Source organism: Plutella xylostella, chromosome 13 (genome assembly GCF_932276165.1).
Source record: "Plutella xylostella chromosome 13, ilPluXylo3.1, whole genome shotgun sequence".
NCBI lineage: Eukaryota > Metazoa > Arthropoda > Insecta > Lepidoptera > Plutellidae > Plutella > Plutella xylostella.
In genome coordinates, this window is record NC_063993.1 from 9,590,677 (window position 1) to 9,614,483 (window position 23,807).

The following is a 23,807-nucleotide window of genomic DNA, read 5'->3' on the forward strand; positions in this document are numbered from 1 at the left end:
CTAAGCTCTCTTCATTCCATTTAGTAGAGTGTTGTGTTCGCGTGGGAAAGACGTGGTGTTAGTGAAGTGATTGTACTCGCAAGAAAATTGTGTGAACGCGAGTTGATTGTTACGAAGTTTGAACTAAAAGTGAATTAAACTACTTTCCTCTGGATGTGGTAAATATTTATTTTCGTCTATTTTATTTGGGCATTCGTTTATCTTTTTACTTTCTAGGTCCACTAGCATTAATTTTGTAAATTATATTTTCTTTCATTTGTTTGATATCAGTATAGGTAATATCTACTTAATTAAGTTGTAAAATTTAAGTTTAGTTAGGAACACCGTTATCGTTAAGTACTTACCTAAGTATTAACTTAATTATTAGAAAGTTATTAAGTTATAAAATAGTTAGCAAGAAATTACAATTATTTTATTGGGGTTCCTATAAATAAGCTTCTACTATCTAAGTAGGTATACTTCCCTCCTTTTAAAATATCTATAAGTACCTATATTTAAATTACTTGCGTGGATAAACGCCATAAAAGCTATTAAAATCTACATTTAACTTTCCCAATTAATTAAACCGACACATTTCATGGACTTTAATAGGTAAATAGGTAGTCGCACATCATAATTTGTAAAGGGCGGGAGTGTCTAGGGGTGCGGACACACTAGGTGCGCCTCGACCTAGATATCCCACTATAGCGGTGACTCCGGTGACAGCTTAAAACATCTGCCTACTATTAAAATACATAAAAGTTACAATTCCGATGAATTTCCGCACGCAACATTTCGTGGAATAGCCATGTGAATTTTTCTACCTTTGCAGGTGAGACAAAAGTTTATTCCATTTGTGTTACTCGTATGGTGGCATTATGTACCTATACCTACATGTAAATAGGAGGAATTCAGAGTTCAGAATTATTAGTTCCCTGGCTCTAGCATGTCCTAGCCTCCTACCCTAAATAGTCGAATCTTGTCGAACATTGCTGAACCCATAAAATGATGTTTGGTCTTCATCGAATTTCGATCAACACCTTTCGTCACGCAACACGTGCTATTGTGCGGTACAAAACACAAGCACATTATTTGGGGGCCGTTACCCGCTTTAATTACATCAAGCAGACTTTAATTTTATTCATTTGTTGCCCAACACACATAATTTTACTGAGATCCAAGCTTTATTTATAAACGCCCAGTCACTAACTGTCACGATTTCACGCAGACTTTGTGGAAGGAACGTTGTGAGATTTCGAAAAGCTCAGCATCTGGCGGTAGGGTGATGTCATGGATGACGTCATTTACATATGTGTGAGGAGTTGTACACTAAACCGGTCGGTTAAGCCGTCGGCCTCCAATTATGCTAATGCTGCCGCCTGGTAAGGTTTCTGGCTGACCGACCCCTTACGCGCAAGCCTAATTTGGGGTTCGTAACCTTATCAGAACACTTTTTATAGCCGACCTGACAAGCCTCTACAACGGCGTTTCCCATTGACATGGGTATTGCAACACAAGTAGATTTATTACCTAGCAGTGTCCAACAAGAAAATAGAGTGGTCTCATCAATAAGTAAATTGAACATGTTGTCGTGCCTTGCAGCTATTGTGAGTCTCAGACGTGCCCCATTTCGGCCTGGCAACGATTTTTGACAACAAACGTTTTTAATAAATGGCAGGCCGGCTTCCGCTGGCTGGCTAATAAAAAGTCGACTGTAATAATAAATGTAGCATCATGTTAGTTTATGATCTCGCGCGGACCACATTTGGTTTTTTTGTGTATATACGGCCGATTACGACTTAAACTCTTCTTTGAATTCTTATTTGAATTTAACTTCTAACTGGTAGAAACCGTCTCCAAATACCTACCCACCTGATTTGTAGCAATAAGTAAAGGACTATTAGAAAAAGTTGAATAGGAAGATCCATTTTGAAAAAGTTGAATAGGAAGAAGAACCATTTTAGAAACATACCACTTGACGAACACAACACGAGGGGTGAGATTCTACAGGTGATCGTATAAATAAATCCACCTATCCATACTCCATACAATATTGACGTGAACCGTGCGGGGTGCGCCGCGGTCACTGGGGTCATCGTACCATTTCACCGTTCCCTTTCTTGGCCAAGCGAGAAAGCACCCTTTATTCCACTCATAAAACACGGAGTGGTCGGAATCAATAAATCTTCAACAGTCACAACGGTGCAGTACTACCTACTCCACATGGAGCGAAGGTAAATCTCGAACTGTTCAGCCATGCAGACGTTGATTTGCATGGAAAGCTACGGCGTCCCTTTGAAAAGCATACGGTACGGTAATGGTTAGGGAGAACGTGTATTATTAGGTACCGAAATAAGGAAATACCTTAGATACCTATACTTTACAGTTCTGTACATAGGTAAAGTAGGTAGGCTATTGTCAGTTCTACTTTAATAATAAGCTGAAATCTGAAAAAAACTTAAATGCAAGTATTCTTAAACAAGTGAAACCGCCACAAATTAATGTAAATGTAGCAATCCTAAATGCTTGCTGACATTTATTTAGCTCTCCAATTCGTATGGTTTCAAAGAAACAACACAATGCCGGCTTGCCCCAGTTGTTCGGAGCGGAACGACAATCTTATCGTGTTCGTCGCAGCGACTCCAAGCCAAACGCACCTTCATTTCTCCGGCAAATAAAATAACACAACAAGATTGAGAATGTTATTTTATTGATAGAGGTAGAACCCTGGCGCACTGTCACTCTTAATTTTCTATTGCATAATATCAATCTTCATTTAGGTAGTTAGGTAGGTCCTTATAGGCACTTACTTAAGTCCCGATTCCCGTCTCTAGCAATGTAACAACACTACTTGACTAAGAACAATATAGGTACTTATGTATACGAGGTTATATCTAGGGTTCGAAGTATCGGCGTCCGGTATCGATACCGAGTACTCATGTGGTATCGAGACGAGGGTATCGATACCGAAATAGTATCGGTCCAAAAGTATCGATACTACTCAGTATCGAGTACTTACGAAATAGATACATTTTGGACCTTCACCAGCTTGAATATCTACTTTTCCATTGCATTTTTAATAATAGTTTTGGAGATAATAGCAAATGAATACAAAAAATATGCAAGATTCTGGGGTTTTAACGGATCGGTTTTGTTTTAAGACCTTTTGAGGATGAATAGTTTGAGTTCTGAGTGTACGTATGTGTTCCTATAACAATTTCATAAAAATATAGTAGGTCGTTTGTAGGCCTATCATATTATATTGTACTATAAAGTACTCGATACCAGCGATTTGCGTATCGAGACGAGGGTATCGATACCGAAAAAGTATCGGTCCAAAAGTATCGAGTACTCAGTATCGAGTATCGCGAACGAAAGTATCGATACTTACTCGGTATCGAAAGTATCGTTCGAACCCTAGTTATATCGCGTGCATCAGATAGATAAAACGATCTATAACGCGATGAGAATCCAACATGTGGTGGAAAAGCAGGAAGTTTCATACACAGTAAAGTTTACCAATCGAACTCAGTGTGTTGCTTGCTAAACAAGATATACCTAAAGTAACTTACAATTTGTAACATAATGTACCTATAGACTATAGACTCTATAGCTACATTACTCTTCTAGCCACAATATCTCAAACGGCTTGATAAAAGCAGCGTTTTCTCTACCATATAGATAGAGATTATCATGAATGAATGCGGACGCTACGGCTAGCTAGTAGTCCCCTATATTCTGCAGCCTCATAAGGTTTTATCTGTCCCTGCTTCCTATTGATGTAGCTAACCACCTAGCCTCCTCCCACCTACCTAGTGTACCTTTATATGTATGTTCTTCCTGAACCCTGTCTGTGTTTGTTCAGGAAAATGAATACCCAGACACTTTAGCTACGAGATGAAAAACTTTATCTTTAACGTGCGTACAATATCTACGTACCATACTGCAATTTCAAGACTACTTAATTTGAACTTTTAGGTCTACATACTATATAAGTAAGTAAGAAGTTAGCTAAATGTATAACACTAGCTAAATTGTAAAAATCAATACATAAATTACAGATGACTCATTTATATGTAAGTATATAAACATAATTCTTACCTAAATGCCAAGTTATTATGACACTATGCGATCTATCTATTGTCGTATCTTCGCCTCGCTTCACAAAGGTTATCGTGGATCGTAGTGTTAAAATAACTCGGTCACTTTGGAACATTGAGTATTGAGGGGATAACTTGGGGATAGGTACCAATAAGTAGTCTGCAATATTCTGAAAGCGTCTTACTTAAAGACTTTTTCTGTGTAGAGGTGGGTTGATAGTGCTTTATGGGTGACTAAACTATACTAGTAGGTAGGTATTATTATTAGATAATAAACTGTCGAATATGCATACCTACGTGACGTGAAATCATAAGTAAGTACGTTTTCATTCATTGATGTTTCATTCATGTTTTATTCATAGGTAGGTACTAACGTTGCTTTGGAGGATGGTTGTAAACGGATATTGGTCACTCTGGCCAATACCAATCAAAATTTTGCGTCGGTACACTTTCTAGTATTTTATAATGAAACCTAGGAAAATCATGGTAACCCAGACCCTAGGTAAGTACCTACCTTACCTAGTTACATCTAAAATATTTTTATAAGTAATAAACAAAGGTTAAAGTAACTAGGTAGTTACCTCTAACTGTAAAATTCATGAGAAAACCATCAAGAGCCATTAAAAAAGCAATTCGACGCAAACGACCATAAAAAATTTCAAGACTCCGATTAACCAACCCCAAACATTGGTCCCGCGAGAGTTTGTCGCTTCTACAGAAATAGACATGGAGACGATTCCTTGGCTAATTTCAGCTGTGCCTGTGATCCAATCTTTCTATTAGAAGACAAGCTTCTGTCTACGCTAGTAGGTCTATGACCACCGGCATTGATTAGCAAGTTATTTTAGAAATCATGTTTAAATATTTTTATATAATTACTGAGATTATGATGCTGTGACTGTGAGCTGTAGCCTAGGAATAAAAAGGAAACTATTTATTGCCAGAAATAACCATAGAAATACATAGGTATGTACGTAAACTTACTGCAATGGTATTATTTTGTCGTTTACTTATGGCAAAAGGAACATACTCAGCTTAGGTGTGTCACCGTACCAAACAGTCGTAAGGTGCTAATTCGCATTTTATCGTGAACACGTTTGAGTTTTACACGATGCGGTCACGGGTCCCAGCTAGACCTTCAACCTCTATGTATAGCGGTGACGCCATCGACGTCCACTCCCGGTTGATGGCCGTCCAGCCAGCTAGCTAATATGTGGTTCTTTTCAAATATTTAACTTTAACTATTTGTGTATAATTTCAGTATACTTAGTGTGGGTTGCACCATTTAACTTTAACTATTACAAACGTCAAATCCCTTGACGAGAGAGATCAATCTTCAAGAGATTTGACGTTTGTAATAGTTAAAGTTAAATGGTGCAACCCACCCTTAGTTGTATCTTTCTCGTAATCGTCAACTCTTGGTATTTTATTGGCAATACTTGCTAAAGTAAGGTCTCTTAAAATTATGCCCATGATTTTCAAAATAAATAACTAAGTAAGTCTTATACCTACAAAAGTCGAATTGCAGTGTATTGTTCTTAATTCATAAGTAAAACTTAGTGCTACCGACTTATAGTGTAAAACATCTGTTACCGAACTAGGTACTAAAGCTAAACCAATAAACTAGACAGGTGGTGTTCAACACACATAAAAGTTGAGAGTCTGGCAAATCGGTGGTATAAAGCCGGTTCGAATGGCAGGTCAAAGCCACCAGCTTAACAAGATTTGGTTCCCAAACTGCCGACCTGTTTGTTTTTATTTGTTTGTGTGCATGTTAAAATATGCAAGCTGAAGTGGCAGTGGGCTGGTCATATCTGCCGAAGAACCGATAACCGTTGGGGTAGAAGAGTTCTCGAGTGGAGACCACGAACAGGCAAACGCAGCGTGGAACGCCCTCCTGCCCGCTGGACTGACGACCTTAGGCGGGTGGCGGGTAGTGGTTGGATGAGGAAGGCCGAGGACCGAGTGTTGTGGCGCTCCTTGGGAGAGGCCTATGTCCAGCAGTGGATGATTATTGGCTGATGATGATTATGATGTGCATGTGAAATTGGTAGATAATTGATAATTTATAAAATGGTTGGAAGGAAGGTAAATCTAAGCTACAAACGTCAAAGTTACGAAGACGTCTAGTACAGCAAAGTTATGTTGGATTGGATTATTATGGATCGCTGTAACTTACAAATAAAACAAAATTTCATAAAAATAATTTAATAATAAATAATTCATAATGATAGGGAGTTGTTTGCGAGTCTTCAAAGCAGATAAAGAGGGTTTAAGATTTAGTTTTGGTAGGTACTCAGTAGTTGGTAGGCCGTCTAAAACAAATTCAGCTGCTTAGTATGCGACACAACACTCACTGTCTCTGGTTCTGTGTTGGATTATCATCCGTAACAAGGTTCTTATGCCTTATTAAAATCAAGATCAATGGCGTGCTGGGCCATTGTATTTTAATTCTGTCCCTAAGTACCAAGCTACTTAACCAACCTACCTTAGTTTCTGTTTTTGTACCACGATGATGTAATTTTCCAACTAATAGGTAAGTATGACATGATTATGATAAGTTTTATGGCTCGTCATGTCATACATAATGTTAATGTGCACGCGCAGTTTCACTATAATATTCACAACACAAACAACACAACTTATTATCTATCTTAATTCCTTATACTTAATATCCTATTAGGTAGGTAAGTACACTAATCTCAGAGTTAGCAGGTGGTATAGTTAAATGCAGGTAAGTAGGTACCTACCTAGGGCCTACCCTGCGTTAAGTCTTCCTAGATACGCCGTACACATATTACCTTATGTAGTACTTACCCCATAAGCACCCAATTGCATCTACACTTCATGCATTAAGTACATAATACAATGTGATTAATTTTATTTCATTCTTAAAAGTTTGATAAATACCTACTTTTAGTTATAAGGCAAGTACTTATCTACTTGCTGATGCGTGCTTGGCTGACCACGTCCACAAGAAAACCACATTTCTTTGCTCACGACCATGACGCAATCGAAAATGGTGCTTATTGTTGTTGTTAGATTTAACAATCGGACCTTGAAAAAAACTAAATTGCCTTGTCTACTCAAGCTAACAAATTGAAGCCAACTGACAACTTTTCAAGCGGACTTTCGTTTTATTGGTGATTCCTTCCGCCATAAAACTCAAAATCGATAGCAACAACACTATAACCGCATACTACATGTGTCCAAAATTCTATAGAAAGAGAACTTGTGCATGGCTATACTTTCTTTTAACACAATTTAGATATTTCTATCTAAATTGGTCTATCGGGTCTACCAGCAATGGGGCTTGTGATGTGACCCCACCGAAACCAAGGAACAAACTACACCAAGGCACGCAACGTTCCCGACCCCATTAAAAGCAAAATCCATTAAAGTTACTAAACTGTTTTCCTAGCACCGTTTTTTTTTTAATTCGATAGAATCGTGGTGATTCCAGTTTTCAAAATAAGTAAGTAGTTAATTTTATCAACCAATTAAGGTCCTAGTATTTATACCAAGTAAACTAAAATAAGTAAGCTGGAGGATGGCCACTACGGTGGTGGTAGGTGGTGCTAACTATACTTACCACTTTTACGAAACCGACCGTCTCCCATCTATCGACTCTATATTAATATATTAGTAGATGTAAATGTGTATATTAGTAGAACTAGATGATACCTCTACCTATATAGTGTCCGTCAAACAAGCTCTTATCTTACCCAATTATAACATTATGTATCCCTCGAAATCGAAACCCAATATGTAACTGGCGGTTTGCCATCACTGTGAAAGTGGACAGAATGTCTGTTAATGTTTACGTTAACACAAACGTAACCCAGATTCCAGTGATACCCTTTATACGAGCCGCATCGGACGACGAAACGGAAAATATCACGACCGACCGCTGATTTCATTGACCCAAAATAACCTTGCATTCTCATAATAGCTGTACTTCTGCCGGTGACAAGCTTGTCCATTGTGTAATTGAATTAAACAGAATTAGGTTTTAAGGTGTCAATGATGTTGATTCTGAAGGCAGAAATTCTAATTTTAACGCTGTCAAACTAAAAAATTTGCTAGCCTAAAATGACATTTACGGAAACAAACAAAGAGTCAAATTTTAAACAAAGAAATTAAGGTTTTGACATCGCTAAATTTAAAATTTCTGCCTTCAGAATCGATATCAATATGCACACACAGGTGTCATTATAGCTATTATAGCGTACTGTACGATAGTATATCTAAGAAATTATTTTTCTTTTGATCGGTTAAATCGGATTATAGCGATAATGACCCAAGCGAAAATTTAACGTTTTCCGGTACAGTTACTGTATTCACGAAAGATGACCAAAATGACGACACAACACATTTATGAACGGAATAATTGCAAATAAAATAAAGCGAATAAAGTATAATAATCCTAAAATATCCTAAGATAAACGGTTCTCTCTACATTGTACCCCATACAGTGAATACAGTTTAAAAAGTCAATAAGAAACAATTTAATAACGCACAACCAGCCATTGTTTTGAATGGATTAAAAAGTGTAATCGATCCCGCATACTCTCATAGTTTTTTGCTCGTGGGCGGCACACAGCTCGTTGAGCAATAAGTAACTGCATCGATAAGTGTAGGTAGTTTCAGTAAATGTAGCTCTTTGCTCGTAAAATGTAAATGCAGGCAATGCAATCATCCAGTGATGACATTCAGCGTATTCCCATCGTGATATGACTCATTCTTTATAATAAAATGTATTATACTACCTAAGTATACCTACAACAACAAAATTTTAAATCCTTGCGGTGCTAGGTGCTAACCTAGATAATACCTAGATGTTACTATGTTGCGAAGGTACTTACTTACTAAGTATTTAGACTCTAGATAGATAGGTCTAGAATTAACCCTATTTCGGAAAGGTTAGTCTGTATTTACCTAAGGTAAAGCTTAGTTAGTAAAAATTTCAGCAAACAGAAACTCCGGGAAATAATAGTCATTCTCCGTAAAAGTTTCCTGCAATTTTCCCGTAACCTAACAGCCATTAGCGTTGTGTTATATGACATAAATGTGAAGTAAACCTGGGGTGTTTTTTTTTTTGTAATAAACATTAAAAAAACGTTGTACCTTTTTGTAATAATAAGTACGCCGTAATAAGTACGTGTCACTTCACTACGTGTCCATTTATTCTAGATTAGCTATTATCGATTAACAAGCTTTCCGATGTACCTCTTCTAAAGATTAATTGATTTGCAAAAGCCGCTTGCCATTGCAATTTAATTTATGAAGCTTCGCGTTATTCGCGTATATATATTTTAATAAAGACGCAAACGCTGCGTAACTTTATTTAACTTTAGAAACACACTTACATGGCTTTATTCTAAAAGTATATATAATCTTACACACAATGCATTTCAGTTCCATTATCTGGATAATAATATGGGAGCTTTCAAGAAGATGGAGAGCTTTTAGACGCATCAAGCGTGGGTGTCGGATAAGTTGGTAAACTATAAGGCTGCATTTGCATACAATCGGAAGGCTCTATGACTAACGTTTTTATGCTAAAACTAAACCTAAAGTACTTAATTTATTGGCATGTAATGTAAAACTTTTAATTAGTCACCTAATCCAATAGTAAGTATAACAAAGTAAAAAAATATTAAAATGTAGTGGTGTTAAGATAACTTTTAAAGGATGACTACGGTTTAAAATGAGTCAGTAAAAATGATGCGATTTTATTTGATGCATCATCCCGCACTAACCCTATTCCATACTTTATCTAAATTGCGAAACAGGGTCAATTCAATTTAAAGAATATAGAGGCTAGGTGGGCTATAAAAGTTTGCATAAAAACCTAGGATGTTTGATGATGGTGATGTGTTATTGTTTTAGGGGCTGAATAAATACGATCTCTATATGAGGAAGATTAAGGTGAAGTGTCGAACCTTTGGTTCAGTGAGGCACCCCTATGTATTAATTCATTCATTAGGCCTCTTTAAATTTATATGATTTTAGGCGATACTGTTGGTGTAGGTAGTTTCTATTGTACAGAACCCTATAAGCCGAGATAATAAAGATTCCAATTATTGGTTTCGTTCTCTGCCATTCTGCATCGCACTCGTATTCCTACATATTCTAACGACAACAATAGTGTTGGTGTCACGCGTGTCTCAGTGTTTATTTTCATACGTGAGTATTGCACATAGAGTCGTGGGTGTAAATATATGTCCGTGGCCCCGATTTGTAAAAGACCCGAGCTATCCTGATTACTAACACTATTTGCTGTGAGTGCTGTGACTCTATTTGCCGTGTCCACTGGCGATGGCGTGAAGCGGGACAAATAAATATCGTTGTGGGTTTAGGCTTCTGGATATAGTGTAGGAAAACATGAAAGAATATGGGATCCTAACTCCTAACTAATGGAATTATGTTGATAGGAAAAGTCGTCAGGATAAGGTTGGATAAATTAAGAAATAATGATTGCGTTGAAAGTAGTTAAAGACCTAAAGCTATTGTATCCATTGAACTAATAATAGTAATATTAGTTCAAGTACCTATTCTATCCTTTTTTGATGAAAACAAAATAGACTCAAAAAGCTCGCAAGTTTTTTTTTTACTAGTTATAGTTACTTATATACAAGTCGCAATTTCTCCATTGTCGGTTATCTAACCGACCGGGCTCAATTCCGGAGGTTCGGAGATCATTCTCATAACCCAAGATATATCTCTGTTTAAACTCTCCCCTAATATGTCCGCTTCAAATCTGAAATTTAACGTCAAACACATAGAAATTTTGACGTTTGACGTTTTACGCGAGATCGCCAGAATACCATTTTTCCAATTTCGCCCGAGATAAAGATCATCTCGGCCAAATCTCGGTACTGGAAATGATCTCCGTAACTCGGGAATCAGTAAGTAGGACCGTTCATTAATTATACGCATCTCCATATAAAATTCTTGACAGATGTGTCAAAAGTCAACCACTAATACCTGGTTATGCTCTAACCGACTATGGAGAAATTGGTACTTAGCTTTTTAGTTATAATTAGACTAATTAAATAATTTTGTTTTCAGGTAGAGGCACCATGTGATTTCACACCCGGGCTGCATCACACTCGTCAACATGAAGCAGATAGTCAACAAGAACCTCATCTCGCTGAAATGCGTACTTTTCTGCTTCCTCTCAGGTATGTTTCTGAACAGTCTACTTATACTGTAAGCAGACTAAGTCCGAAAAATCACTTTTAGAATATGGAGGAAATGGTCAACAGAATCCCCCTATTTTCTGTGTTGGATCTAGCATAGCATATAGCATGACAATAAATGTGCAGCAGTGATTATATGGCCAGGCGTGAATGAGGTTTATGAAATGCTTGAAAACGTGCGTGCTATCGTCGTTAAAAGCACTTTCACTTAGGTATGGAATATAGGAACATTGTATTTTAAGCAACCTACCAGAGAAGGAGAACTTAATCTTTTTAGGTAAGTACCTACGAAGGCGAGCTCTCCTCCGTAAAACTGAAACTCAATATTGTGTTACGTGAAAAGCACTCTGTTTTACCTACTAAGTATCTATACATTTAGATTTATACAAGTGTAAGGAGATCCTTCAGAACTCCGGAAATGACTAGGCCATGTTAGTTCAGATACGAGCGGAATCTGCCACTCTTGAAATGTCTGTGATTATCCGAGTGCTCTCATAGGTTGTTACTTTAATTACAGTGCATTCCCCGAAGTGGCATCAAAAACATACAGATAAATCCTGTTTGTAGCTCTCCACTTGTCTGACCATCTTCAGATGTCGCTAACACAAAAAGTAGGATTCTTAAAGCTGCTACATTCAACCTTCCTTATAAAGAGAGGGCCGCTGTAAAGTGATTGCAGTGAGGTAACTGCTTTCACGGGACGGGACCAATACAGAGCTAGTGATACTGGTCCGATGGTTTTGAAAGTACATTAAATTAGTAATCTTTTGATATGTATGTAGGTACCTATAGGTAGATAAAATAATCTAGCTTACATATGGTTCAAATGCAATTTCAGAGTTTTAAAACAGTTGACGGTCGAATGGCGTAGTGGTTAGTGGCCCTGACTGCTATGCCGAAGGTCCCGGGTTCGATTCCCGGCTGGGGCAGATATTTGTTAAAAGACAGATATTTGTACTCGGGTCTTGGGTGTTGATATTTATATTTAGTATCTATCTATCTATGTATTTGTGTAGATATATCAGCTGTCCGACACCCATAATACAGGTTCTGCCTAGCTTGGGGTCGGATGGCCGTGTGTGAGATGTCCCCACATATTTATTTATTTATTTATTTAGTACCTTTGCCACGGATAATCATTACATAGAGTACACATTCTTCGTAGGTATCTCGAGTATTATGAGATGATACCGTTTTAAACCTACGCTAAATCCTAGCTGTACTATTGGAGTTATAACACTGTTCCTTTATAACACCACGATAGTGGGTACCAAGTGCTTTATAGTGGCTGTATAGGCGAATGATTTAGCGCCCATTCACCTCTAAGCACTCACTACTGTAATTGCACTTATACGTGACCCAAATGCGATACAATGTTATAACCACATGGTGATTCTCGGAGTTAACTGTTAAATCGATTATAACAAGTTGAAAGTTCAGCAGATGTTCATAGTTATTTTATGGGAAAGAAATTCATCGTGACTGTGAATGGAAGCGATGTTATGAGAAGTGCGATAGGAACATAATTGCTTCCTTTCTTATCCTTCCTTTACAAGGAATAAAAATAAATGCGTAAAAAGGAAGCTGCACCTTTGTTACATAGAAGATTGCGAGGACTGTTTGCTATTGCTACTGACCTCCTTCTTAGATTAAAAACGCCCTTTGCACCTCCTTTGCAATATTACTCCTTTCACCTTTGTGCCAGCTAGTATGTCTTTGTCTATGGCTTGTTTATTTTTATTTTTTCAGGCATTGGCTGCATATTCCCGTTCCTGCCCCTGCATATGCTGTCGGTGGGCCTGGATCGCGGTGAAGCTCGACTAATATCGGCAGTAGCGCCCTGCGTAGCCCTAATTGGCCCCGCTATTTTGGGACCACTTCTTGATAAGTAAGTTGATCACCATCGCCGGCCGGCTATTGAGTTTTATTTCCGTTGCATTCTTGAGGAAACACGCAAGCAACAACTGGAAACAGTGTTGTAGTTGTAGGTAGTAGTTCTGTTATTAATATGTGCATTATGGATTCGCCAAAATACCTCAATGTGCGCCACAAAATAAAACAAAAACAAAAGGCAACCAACGTTAATAAATTTAATACAAGCGACCGTCTCCTTCTATTCAGTTTTTCTTGGAAGCCATCGTGTGTTATTTAAGTCAACCCAGATTATTTATCTGATATGGCTGCCATTTTGAATGTTTTAGAATATAATTAGAATCCCGCTTAAAGTCAATTTAAGGTTGTCTCTAAGAGTCCTTCCGAGTTCATACAGCGAGCGTTATCCTACCATCCTCCAATGTTTCTAGGTTATCAGTGGGTCGTGGTTCGACGGGCGGCAGCGGCTCGGGCCCCAGTGGCTCCGGGAAACTGCTGAGGGTGATCACGGCCTTATGTCTTATCCTGAGCGCTGTGTTCTACCTTCTGCTGCTGGCTGTCCCTTACACTGAGAGACATGAGGTGAGTCCTTGTGCTTCTTGCAAGACGGTTAAAATTAGGGGTCTACTTATCTTGGGAATATTCCAGAAGGTAGATTCACATTTGTCTATTCTAGGTTATGATATGTTTTGGTTCAATAAATTCCGCTTTCTGAACATTAACTTAACGAGTGTGATTGTAAAATTAAATTCAATCAATAACGCAGCATTTTCAAGTCGTACCGATAAAGACGTTCAAGTAGGCACTCGGTACAATTATGTGCTTTTTATATCAAGCAATAATACTTATACCTCGCCCTTATCTTCGCATTCATAAGTATAAAGTTACCATTTAATGAATGGTTATTTATTAATCGTCTGTTTATAACAGTCATAACGCGCATTTCTATATTTACTTTATGGATCCTTTACATCACTTTTAATATCCACGCGACGGCTCGCGATCGCGTTTATAAACAGACACACTGTGAAAGTTTCGTCTGTTTTTTGTTTCCCGTTGCATTATAATTCCGCTTTGTATTCCGACGAGATATGCATAATTTATGAACCATACAGAATCTCTAGGTTTTTGTCCATTAAAACTGGTCGGTTAGGTTTGTTTACTTTATTTGTGGTGGATGGAATGTTGCTGCTGTTTTGGTTTGATGGTGGCACCCCACTAGGCTATAAGTCGCCAAAAGGTTAAATTTGTTATTTGATTATTGCTGTTACTATAATGCCAAATACCGACATTTTAGCCAATTCGGCAATAATTCGTGCAAATACCCTGACCACAAATGGCTGTTTTGGCAAATACGCGAATACCCAAGTGGGGTGGTAACATGACAATGGTTGTTTGTTTAACAGGCTCGCCGGCCAGAGGTGCTGTTCATGTGCGACCAGGATGGAGCGTACGTGATGCAGGAGGTCTGTGCTGAGGGCATGAGGTGCAACCGCTGGGACGGAGAGAAGGTAGGTGGTAGTTAGTCAACTAACCGCTAGACTGTCCTGACGGTTTTCAGGTTAATATTGTAGGTAGGCCTCTTGAGAGGGATTAGGGTTCTTTGCATCTGGCTGTAGGTACCTAGCTATTTATTCGTGGAGTTTGTCTTCTGTCTCTATACAGACTTTAGAAACTTTGTGACAATACTCCGTACAAAAAGAGTACAAGTTAATTGTTGGGAATAAATAATGTCATGCAACCTTACTAGATTGATATGATATTGAATTCAACCAACATTATCCTTCAACTGTTATTATTTATTCGTCTAAATGCCGAGTATTTCCGTGTCGGATGCGTAGATGGGAGACCGGAATGCTGGACGCAATTACAACCAATTAATAAAGCAATATAAAGTTGCTTAATCATTTCGCGTAGCCAACGAAACACCGTGGGCAAAAACTCGTTGCTGTTTTTATCTTTCCCAATAAGTAAATAATGGCTTTCGATTCTAAAAGCGTAGAGCTTTTAAACTGTAAGTGGGTATCTAAAGTAAAATGTCTTATAAGAAGAATTGCTTTAGTCAGATCATGGCTAAAGATCCATGATATCTGTGCATTCTTTGAAACATTACCAAGTGAATCAGGATCCTGTCCTAAACGTAGGGTACAGACTACAGCATCAAGATGGCAGCGTTGTTGCCATAATATCCACGCTTGGCAGGTGGTTGCAGAATGCAGATATGCTATAAAACAAAACCATTCCACACGGAATGTTCATCCATACAACAGTCGAAGTTACTAACCAATGTGGCATCTGAAGGTTTACTCTATGTCTGACTTAAAAGTAATGAACGAGAGCTGATACAATGAAAGTTGTGGCTCGCGCAGCAGCGCTCCGAAACTTCGTTTTTCGTCATATAGAGTGACCCCCGGGTCTCCACGCTCTCCCCTAACCATCTCCTCCTATCCCCCAGACGGGAGTGCTGGCGGTGACGAAGTGCGAATACGGATGCGCTGACGACAACATGACGTGGCTCACGCAGCCGTTCCCCGTGCCCGCCACCACTACCACCGTGCGGCCTCTCTACGCGAATATACTCAATGAGACTGAGGTAAGTTTCTCCATACGTCTAGCTAGATAGATAAAGCGTGGCAGAAATTGTGTCCAACGAATGCCGCGTGTTGCACGCCCTGTTTGGTTCACCTTTCAAGATCAGTTGCATTCTTCAGGCTGGAATCATCCATTGCTGATCTTTCCCAACACTCTGTCCACGGCTTTCCACATCCAGACTGCCTGTCTAAGGTCATCGATCCAACACACGCTGCGCTTGCCTGTTTGTGGTGCTTACTAGCAAACTTGTTTACCACACCCGATATCAGCGATCAACTGATTAATCAATTCATCATTATAGTAGACAAATTATAGGTATTTTCATCGTAAACCGTAGAAAATTGCGTGAAGTCAGCTATCAGCGGCAAATTTTCGCTTAGTAAACATAATTATGTGAGTAAACAATATTCTCAAATAAATAATGAGCTCTGAATGCCGTTTGTTGTTTGCTGTTAATTCACACACGACAGGAAGTGCAATTACGAAGCGAAAGCTATCGACTATCATCATCTTATTATTATGATGTGGTAAACACCCGATATCAGCGATCAACTGATTAATCAATTCATCATTATAGTAGACAAATTATAGGTATTTTCATCGTAAACCGTAGAAAATTGCGTGAAGTCAGCTATCAGCGGCAAATTTTCGCTTAGTAAACATAATTATGTGAGTAAACAATATTCTCAAATAAATAATGAGCTCTGAATGCCGTTTGTTGTTTGCTGTTAATTCACACACGACAGGAAGTGCAATTACGAAGCGAAAGCTATCGACTATCATCATCTTATTATTATTTTTATTATTGTGTAACTCTACTGGTTAAAATGATTTCCACGAGCTGCATATCATAAATCGTCGACCCAATTCCGAACACCCGCCCCATCTCTCCCCAGGCAGAGCCCCTAATCGCGCGCGACGAAGAAGAAGAAGAAGACGACTATGACCTCAACCCGCCGCACCTCTGCCTCACCGGGGAGACGGACGTGGAGTGCCTGGTCTACATGCAGCACGCGGGCCGCATGCGCGTGCCGCTGTCGCTGACGGCGCCGCGCCAGAACGACACCGCTGATTGGTGCACTTATAAGACTGGTAAGATGCATTCGATAGGCTTTTGTTTTAGCAGCGTTCGGCAAGGGGTGTAAGATAGGCAATGTCACATTGACCCTGCCGACAATCTAGATATAAGCGTCTCGCGACCAACTTGTGGCAGAATAGTCACACTAAATACCACAGTCCAGTGATGGCCAGCATCACCGGTGCAACAACAAGCCTTGCGATTGCCAAGCATAGCCATTATGTTAAACACCTTCGTTGGAGTAAACAAAATGCCCGAAGCGGAAGATGACTACTCTTGTGGTTTTAAACTCTTCGACATAAACCATGCTCATTAATTCTATCGATGCGCCCGCCTTCTTCCATCTAACATTTAGTTAATCACCTATTACAGCGAAACCCTCAAAATGCAACGTTCCCCAAAACCGTCTGGACCAGCTTCTAGAAGACAACCCCGAGTGCCGGCCGGCGGTGCGCTGCCAGGTGCTGGACCCCTACGACGAACCCGACGGCGTGCTGGCCGAGGCTCAGTGCAGGCTGGTCATTGGCGACCCGAGCTATACGTTCTGGAGCTATTTGGTTGTCAGGTAGGTTTGATTTGTTCTTTTGTCATTTTTCACATCAGCTGAGGATCATGTTTCAGCTCCAAGGATTAGAAACAAATGTTTTACAGATGAAAAGAAATGCTGTATGTGATCGAAAGATCCACCTATTACTATTACCATATTTATAATCTCCACTATGAAGCAAGGAACGAAGGGCAAACGCCAGCTCTTATTCCTTACTTAGTCCAGCTGAAAGTCTACTCATGGCCTCATCGCACTATTTCTATCTTGCCAGAGGGCTCCTACTACCAAGTCCAGATTCTTCAACCATGTTATATAAAAATCTTTCATATTTTTCAGGGTGCTTGCGGACATCTGGCCCACAGCAGCCCTGGCGCTCCTCGGCGCAGCCTGCGTCATCGCTACTCGAGAGACCTCGCTAGGTCGAGGAGACGTTGGAAGACAACTGGCTGTGGGAACCATCGGGCTGGTGATATTTCCGCCACTAGCCGGTCTAGCGGCCAAGGAAGTCCCGGAAGCGCCATATTTGATCCCATTTGTCATGCATGCGGTGTTCATGCTGATTGGAGCTTTGATCCTGATATTTGACAGGTATGGTGTGTTTTATTTTGATAGAATCTTGAAAGATACACTTTAGAGACTAAAATAGAGATCAAAGCATAACGTTCTCTCTGCAGCCACCACGTAATCTGGACAGTATAAAATACACAGTATTATGAGAAATACGTTATAACTTCCTGGCCTAACGTCATATATTCCTTCCAGCCACATGCCGCTATCAGCGCCCGAGTGGTGGTGGCACACGGCGACGGGCGTGCTCACGATGCCCATGAACGCCATCCGGCGGTACGGAGCCGAGACCGCCGCTATATTCGCCGTGGTGACTCTACTGGGGACTTTGTGGAGCGCTATTGATACTTACTTGCCTTGGTAAGGTTTTTGATACTAAATAACTTGAGAAAAACTCTAACACCATGTATCCAATCCCTCTCTGAGGTTAATGTAACCTGTAAGTGGTGACCATGACCAGCTTTTAGATAAGCCACCGATTGTAACTTATTTCTAGAGATACACTCTTTACTCTTCATTTCTCTATTGGAGTTCAATAAAGTAATATTACGACCTATCTTCAGACATCGAAATACAAGTTGATGACTATTACTGGCTGCTGATAAACAATTCATATTTAGCATTCCTTCCAGACCTGAAAACCAATTAATCTTCCATTCTACTTCTTCCAGGACGGTCCTAGACCTGAACGGCACAGACACTCTCCTCGGCCTCGCCTACACAGTAGGTGCACTACCGGCCGTGCCTGTGCTGTGGTGGGCGGAAGGACTGGTCGACTTCCTCGGACACTCCAACATATTCATCGCTGCCTTTACGTTCTATTGCTTGCGGTTTACTGGTGAGTGAGGTGGCGAGGGGCGAACTTTTTGTTTCTGAGCTTTGAATCTTGCAAAATATGGATTCACCGTAATTTTGCATTTCAACTGGCTTTGTAATAAGTACCTATCTGCCTATTTGGACCTCAGTGGACTTTCAAAGGTCACTCTGTTTCCCAGATAACGCTGCAGCGTTATCTGGGAAACCTTCCATGCTATCTCCAACCCTACCATTCTCTCCCATTCCCAGTCCAACAACTCACTAACTACCCGCATCTCCCCAGGTCTCGGCTACAGCACCGACCCGTCATTGGTGCTGGTGAGTTCGGCTCTGCAAGTGGCGACTCTAAGCCTCGTGCACGTGACCGCCGTGCTCTACTTCCGACACCTGGTGCCCAGGAAGTACACCGCTACGGGACAGGCGCTGCCGGTTATTGCGCACTTCTGCTTAGGTACGTATGATTGTTATATTGACCATCAGAGGATTAATGGATTAATTAGAGTCTAAGGGCGGATTCGACCAACGTCGAGTAACTTTTTACTCACGAGTAAACTACCAGTTACTCGGGAGTAAGCAGATTATGCATTCTATCAAACCTGAAACCAAGATAAGTAGCTTATCCCAAGAATAAAATGTTATACCGCCGAAATTGACCGTGTAACGAGCTTATCCGAGAGTAATTTTGTAATGGCGGCAGCACATCAGCTGATTAGAAAACCGTCATAGGGCGGATTCGGCCAACGTCGAGTAAATTTTACTCTCGAGTAAAGTACCAGTTACTCGCGAGTAAGCAGGATTTTGCATTCTACCAAACCTGAAACCAAGATAACTAGCTTATCCCAAGAATAAAATGTTATACCGCCAAAATTGACCGTGTAACGAGCTTATCCGAGAGTAATTTTGTAATGGCGGCAGCACATCAGCTGATTAGAAAACCGTCATAATGACATATAAACACATCTGTCAAAACATAAACAAAAGTACGTTAAAAGGCAAAGTCTCAGAATAACAACAGCGAATAAAATATTAAAACATAAACAATTTCATACTTTTATAATCCATTCAAACTAAGTTGGCATGTCATTTCTATTGCATGCTTTGAAACGCAGCTATTTTTATTTTAGTTGCATTACAGTTTCGTTCCTCGTTCATTCAATTTAATCATGGTATAACTTGGTAGAATGCAAATGTACTTATCCTAGATATTTAAAGCCAAACCAGGAATATAAAAACCCTGTATTAAGAGCGCCACATTCGCGTTGAGGACTGCAACACTAAGTATAGTCATACCAATGTGAATTGGCCATGCTCAAATTTATAATAGTAATGTATTTATGATTTATTTTGAAAAGAGTGTGAGTAGCTCAGTGAGAGGATATATCCTATGGGTTATTTGGAACTTAAGTAACATGACGTGTACTAACAGTCTAAAGGTGAAGGAAAACATCGTGCACACCCACATTTATATTACAGTTGTGTAGGTATTTACCTTGTAGGTACTCATTAACGGATAAATAGATAAAATGATCTAAAGGCATATTTGCTGAAATGGTTTTAAGCATTCAAAAGACAAGAGTAAGTGGCTTATTATTTTCCATCCTTACAGGAATTCGAAATAAAGTACATCTTAGCCTCTTACAGGTTTGCATGCAGAACTAAAATATGTGTAGGAATAATCAGTCAAAATTAGAACCTAAATATTCAACCGATTTGATATGTAGGTATTCATATGATATATTTCAGATGTCTCGGATTCGCCGTCCCTTGATGAGTCGCTTTCACTGCCACCAAGATTAATAATCAATTTTTCAATTTCTGTTTCAATTATTGTAATGTAGGTAGTTAATAAAAACTACAGTAATAGCTTAAAAATTTGCCAATTTATTTGCTCATACTATACTATACACCTACAAGTCATTTTGACAATAGCATCAGTTATGTTATCAAGAGAAATAAAGTCCAATCCCACAGACTTTTACTCCGATAAATACTTGTGTATGTGGTAAATTAGTTTCCTTTCACGGCTATGGATAGTTTTCGGCATTTAGAAACACAAAAAACTCACAAAAGCTATAATAAACACTACGCATTGACAGCACCACAATTTGACAGCAATAGACAAATGACATTTTGAGTTTATGACACTTTGTGATACCAGTGCAAGAAAAAAGTTCTATTGCTTTTCCGCAATATGGCGAGGGTTTTTATATTCCTGGTTTGGCTATACTCGCGTATAATTTTAATTCCGGTATAGTTATTCTCGTGTAACGTGATGTTTGGACGAATCCACTCATAATGACATATAAACACATCTGTCAGAACATAAACAAAAGTACGTTAAAAGGCAAATTCTCAGAATAACAACAGCGAATAAAATATTAAAACATAAACAATTTTATACTATTATAATCCATTCAAACTAAGTTGTCATGTCATTTCTATTGCATGCTTTGAAAAGCAGCTATTTTTATTTTAGTCCCATTACAGTTTCGTTCCTCGTTCATTCAATTAATCATGGTATAACTTGGTAGAATGCAAATGTACTTATCCCAGATATTTACTCGCGTATAAATTTTATTCCAGTATAGTTATTCTCGTGTAACGAGAAGTTTGGACGAATCCACCCTAAATAGTTCTACAACTTATTTTCGTTTAAATGCCTTTGTCTTCTTCGTCTAACCACGAACAGCCGAATGTCACTTATGCGGTTTGCGGGCTTATCATTCGCCAGTCGAATCAGGGGCGCTCGTTAAATACGACCAGTATGAACATACGGCTCCTAGGACTTCCGAGAGGCTAGAAGAGCGGTTACCGCATTTATATTTTGCTTGAACAGCCTTCAGGGAACGAAAATAGAGCTTAGCCATTTCCTTCAATCACTTTTCAAAATCATTGCCCTCCAACCTATTCTAACCCTTCTAAACCCCCCAGGTCGTTGCATCGGCGCAATAATCGGCGGCATCGTCTCCGAAGCCCCCGCCCTGGACGCAGCCAGGGAGGTATACCGAGCCCTGGCGGTGACGTCACTGGTCATCGCCGCGGCCTACCTCGCCTTGTACCACTTTGTGTTGGCGCCTAAATGCCAGGCGCCTTCCGTCGCGCCGCCTCAGACTTTGTTGCAAGGTAAACTATTTTTTATGTCGCAAGGAACAATACAGTATAATGTGAGAGCAAGTGACAAAAAAAATATTTGATTAACTTTGTTGTGCAAGACACTCTTCTTTTTCTATTTCTTTTAGTTTCCCCAGCGACTCGCTATAGTCCACTGTTATGTAGGGTTTAGATATCTAATTTTATAATGTTTCAAGACTCTCCGGAGATACCTATATGATGGTTGAAGGATATTTGTAAACCCTTTATATTAGTTTTAATTTGCAGGGCCTGACAGGGTCCATAAAGTTCCTAATTTTATGTATTGAACACCTGTAAAACTTACTTATGGATGCAATAAAAGATTAAGTATTGAGATATAATATTAATATCCATAGATGTTGCATGAGATTTGACTTACCACATAAAATGTCGCCATCTTCAAGTTTGCTTTCTTATGCTGGACTAGAGTGTAGCGTTGCTGGGGAAATCATCTTTTGGGCTCTTAAAATTAAATCATAAATTAGAATCCAATCGGTAGGTAAATCAAAACTAAATGTATTATTAAGTACTTAAGTAATAAAATTACCTTTTCATCTTCTTACAAGCGAGCACAGTGGATGGTACTCTAAAAGGTAACAAACTATCTGGCGATATTTTAAATATTTTTAAGACTTTTTTACTACAAAAGTATTATTTTTATCGCAGGTTTGAATACCAACGGGTCTTCGAATGGCACCTACTCTCCGATGCGGGTCTACCATGAAGAGAGATCACGGAAAGGACACTTCAGATACTAAAGTCACAAGTTTAGTCATAATTACTATTGTTAAATGTTAACGTAGCGTTAAAATAATTTAGTCTTAAGATTTTCGAATACATCAATGTGATATTATAAGTGCTTTGTACTAATTACGAATCCAGTACATATTTATTTCTATTTCACCTAGTGACTGTAATTTTAATAATTGATATTTGTTTGCATTTGTATTTTAATACGTAAGATTTTGTAATAAAGTCACTGCCACAATGTGTTGACTTTTACTTACTATGTTTAGATAAATAAAACTATGCCGTATCATAAGACGGATAATATAAATTTAATAAATCATAACAGAAAGTTACACTATGAAATACAATTTGTTTAGATAATAAAATAATATGAATAGAATCGTTGAGGAGTTGGTTGTAGACACTCGATTGTTCAAATAAAAATATCAATTTATAAAGTTTCTATTTAGGAATTTAACAAAAAAGACAATGAATCGTTGTCTACAATCAACCACACACCGTTAACTGTAAATGTCTGAACTGATATACCCTTAAAAGTATTTTTCTGTATGGCTCTAATCTAATCTTACTTATATTTACACTTATTGTAACAAAACACAATATTCTTATAATTACCTACGTTACCTACATACCAAATGTACTTACAGATCCATCTTACTTTTATGATGCAAGCTTTTTATATTGAGAACTGAAAATATCACATTACATTTAAATCAAAGAGAAACCAAGACAAACAATTTTGGAAATTAGATACCAAATTAATAGTGGGTCAATCACTCCATCATTTTGCACCAAAAACCTTCCACTGAAGACTTGCCTAAACAGTATTAGGAATATACCTAAGCGTCGAGCACATTTCATTTCATACCTTATTGATTGCATGAAAATGGAAAACATGCACACCAACACAAATTCCGATTACGAAATAATGTAAATAAAAAATAGAATCATAAAAGCCCTTGTAAGACTGACGGCTTTCTAAAACACATTAGGCTGAACTGGGAATTATTTGCAATGTATGTTTTACTCTCCACCCATTCGGCTGTCCCATTTTAAAACACAGTAACAGCCATGAGACAAAATGTTCAGGAGAGCCAAAAAACATTTTTGTCCCTTCATTTCAATGCCCTGGTAAAACTATGACAGATATCTGAACAAATGTAAGCTTA

General features: G+C 38.8%; 1 protein-coding gene and 1 long non-coding RNA gene across 2 annotated transcripts; one reads left to right on the forward strand and one right to left on the reverse strand.

Moving 5' to 3' along the window:
* On the forward strand, window positions 1–22,876 carry LOC105385226. The gene is made up of 14 exons (XM_038111889.2): window positions 1–158; window positions 11,154–11,266; window positions 13,034–13,172; window positions 13,588–13,738; window positions 14,563–14,667; window positions 15,612–15,749; window positions 16,645–16,840; window positions 17,199–17,391; window positions 17,710–17,961; window positions 18,136–18,300; window positions 18,612–18,778; window positions 19,040–19,207; window positions 21,688–21,879; window positions 22,555–22,876. The coding sequence occupies exons 2-14, from the start codon at window positions 11,203–11,205 to the stop codon at window positions 22,644–22,646; spliced, it is 2,022 nt and encodes a 673-aa protein (XP_037967817.2). The 5' UTR covers window positions 1–158; window positions 11,154–11,202; the 3' UTR covers window positions 22,647–22,876.
* Window positions 22,877–22,922: 46 nt separating this feature from the next.
* Window positions 22,923–23,674, reverse strand: LOC125489324. The gene is made up of 2 exons (XR_007266893.1): window positions 23,478–23,674; window positions 22,923–23,437 (listed from the first exon to the last, which is right to left on the reverse strand). It is a non-coding gene; the product is annotated as an uncharacterized LOC125489324 (long non-coding RNA).
* Between the last annotated feature and the right edge of the window lie 133 nt (window positions 23,675–23,807).

Excerpts from the sequence above, each read along its gene's own strand:
- LOC105385226 (XM_038111889.2), top strand. The coding sequence starts at position 11,203 with ATGAAGCAGATAGTCAACAAGAACCTCATCTCGCTGAAATGCGTACTT. Across the intron at positions 17,962-18,135 it reads TTGATCCTGATATTTGACAG|CCACATGCCGCTATCAGCGC; the intron begins GTATGGTGTGTT and ends TATTCCTTCCAG. Across the intron at positions 19,208-21,687 it reads TATTGCGCACTTCTGCTTAG|GTCGTTGCATCGGCGCAATA; the intron begins GTACGTATGATT and ends TAAACCCCCCAG.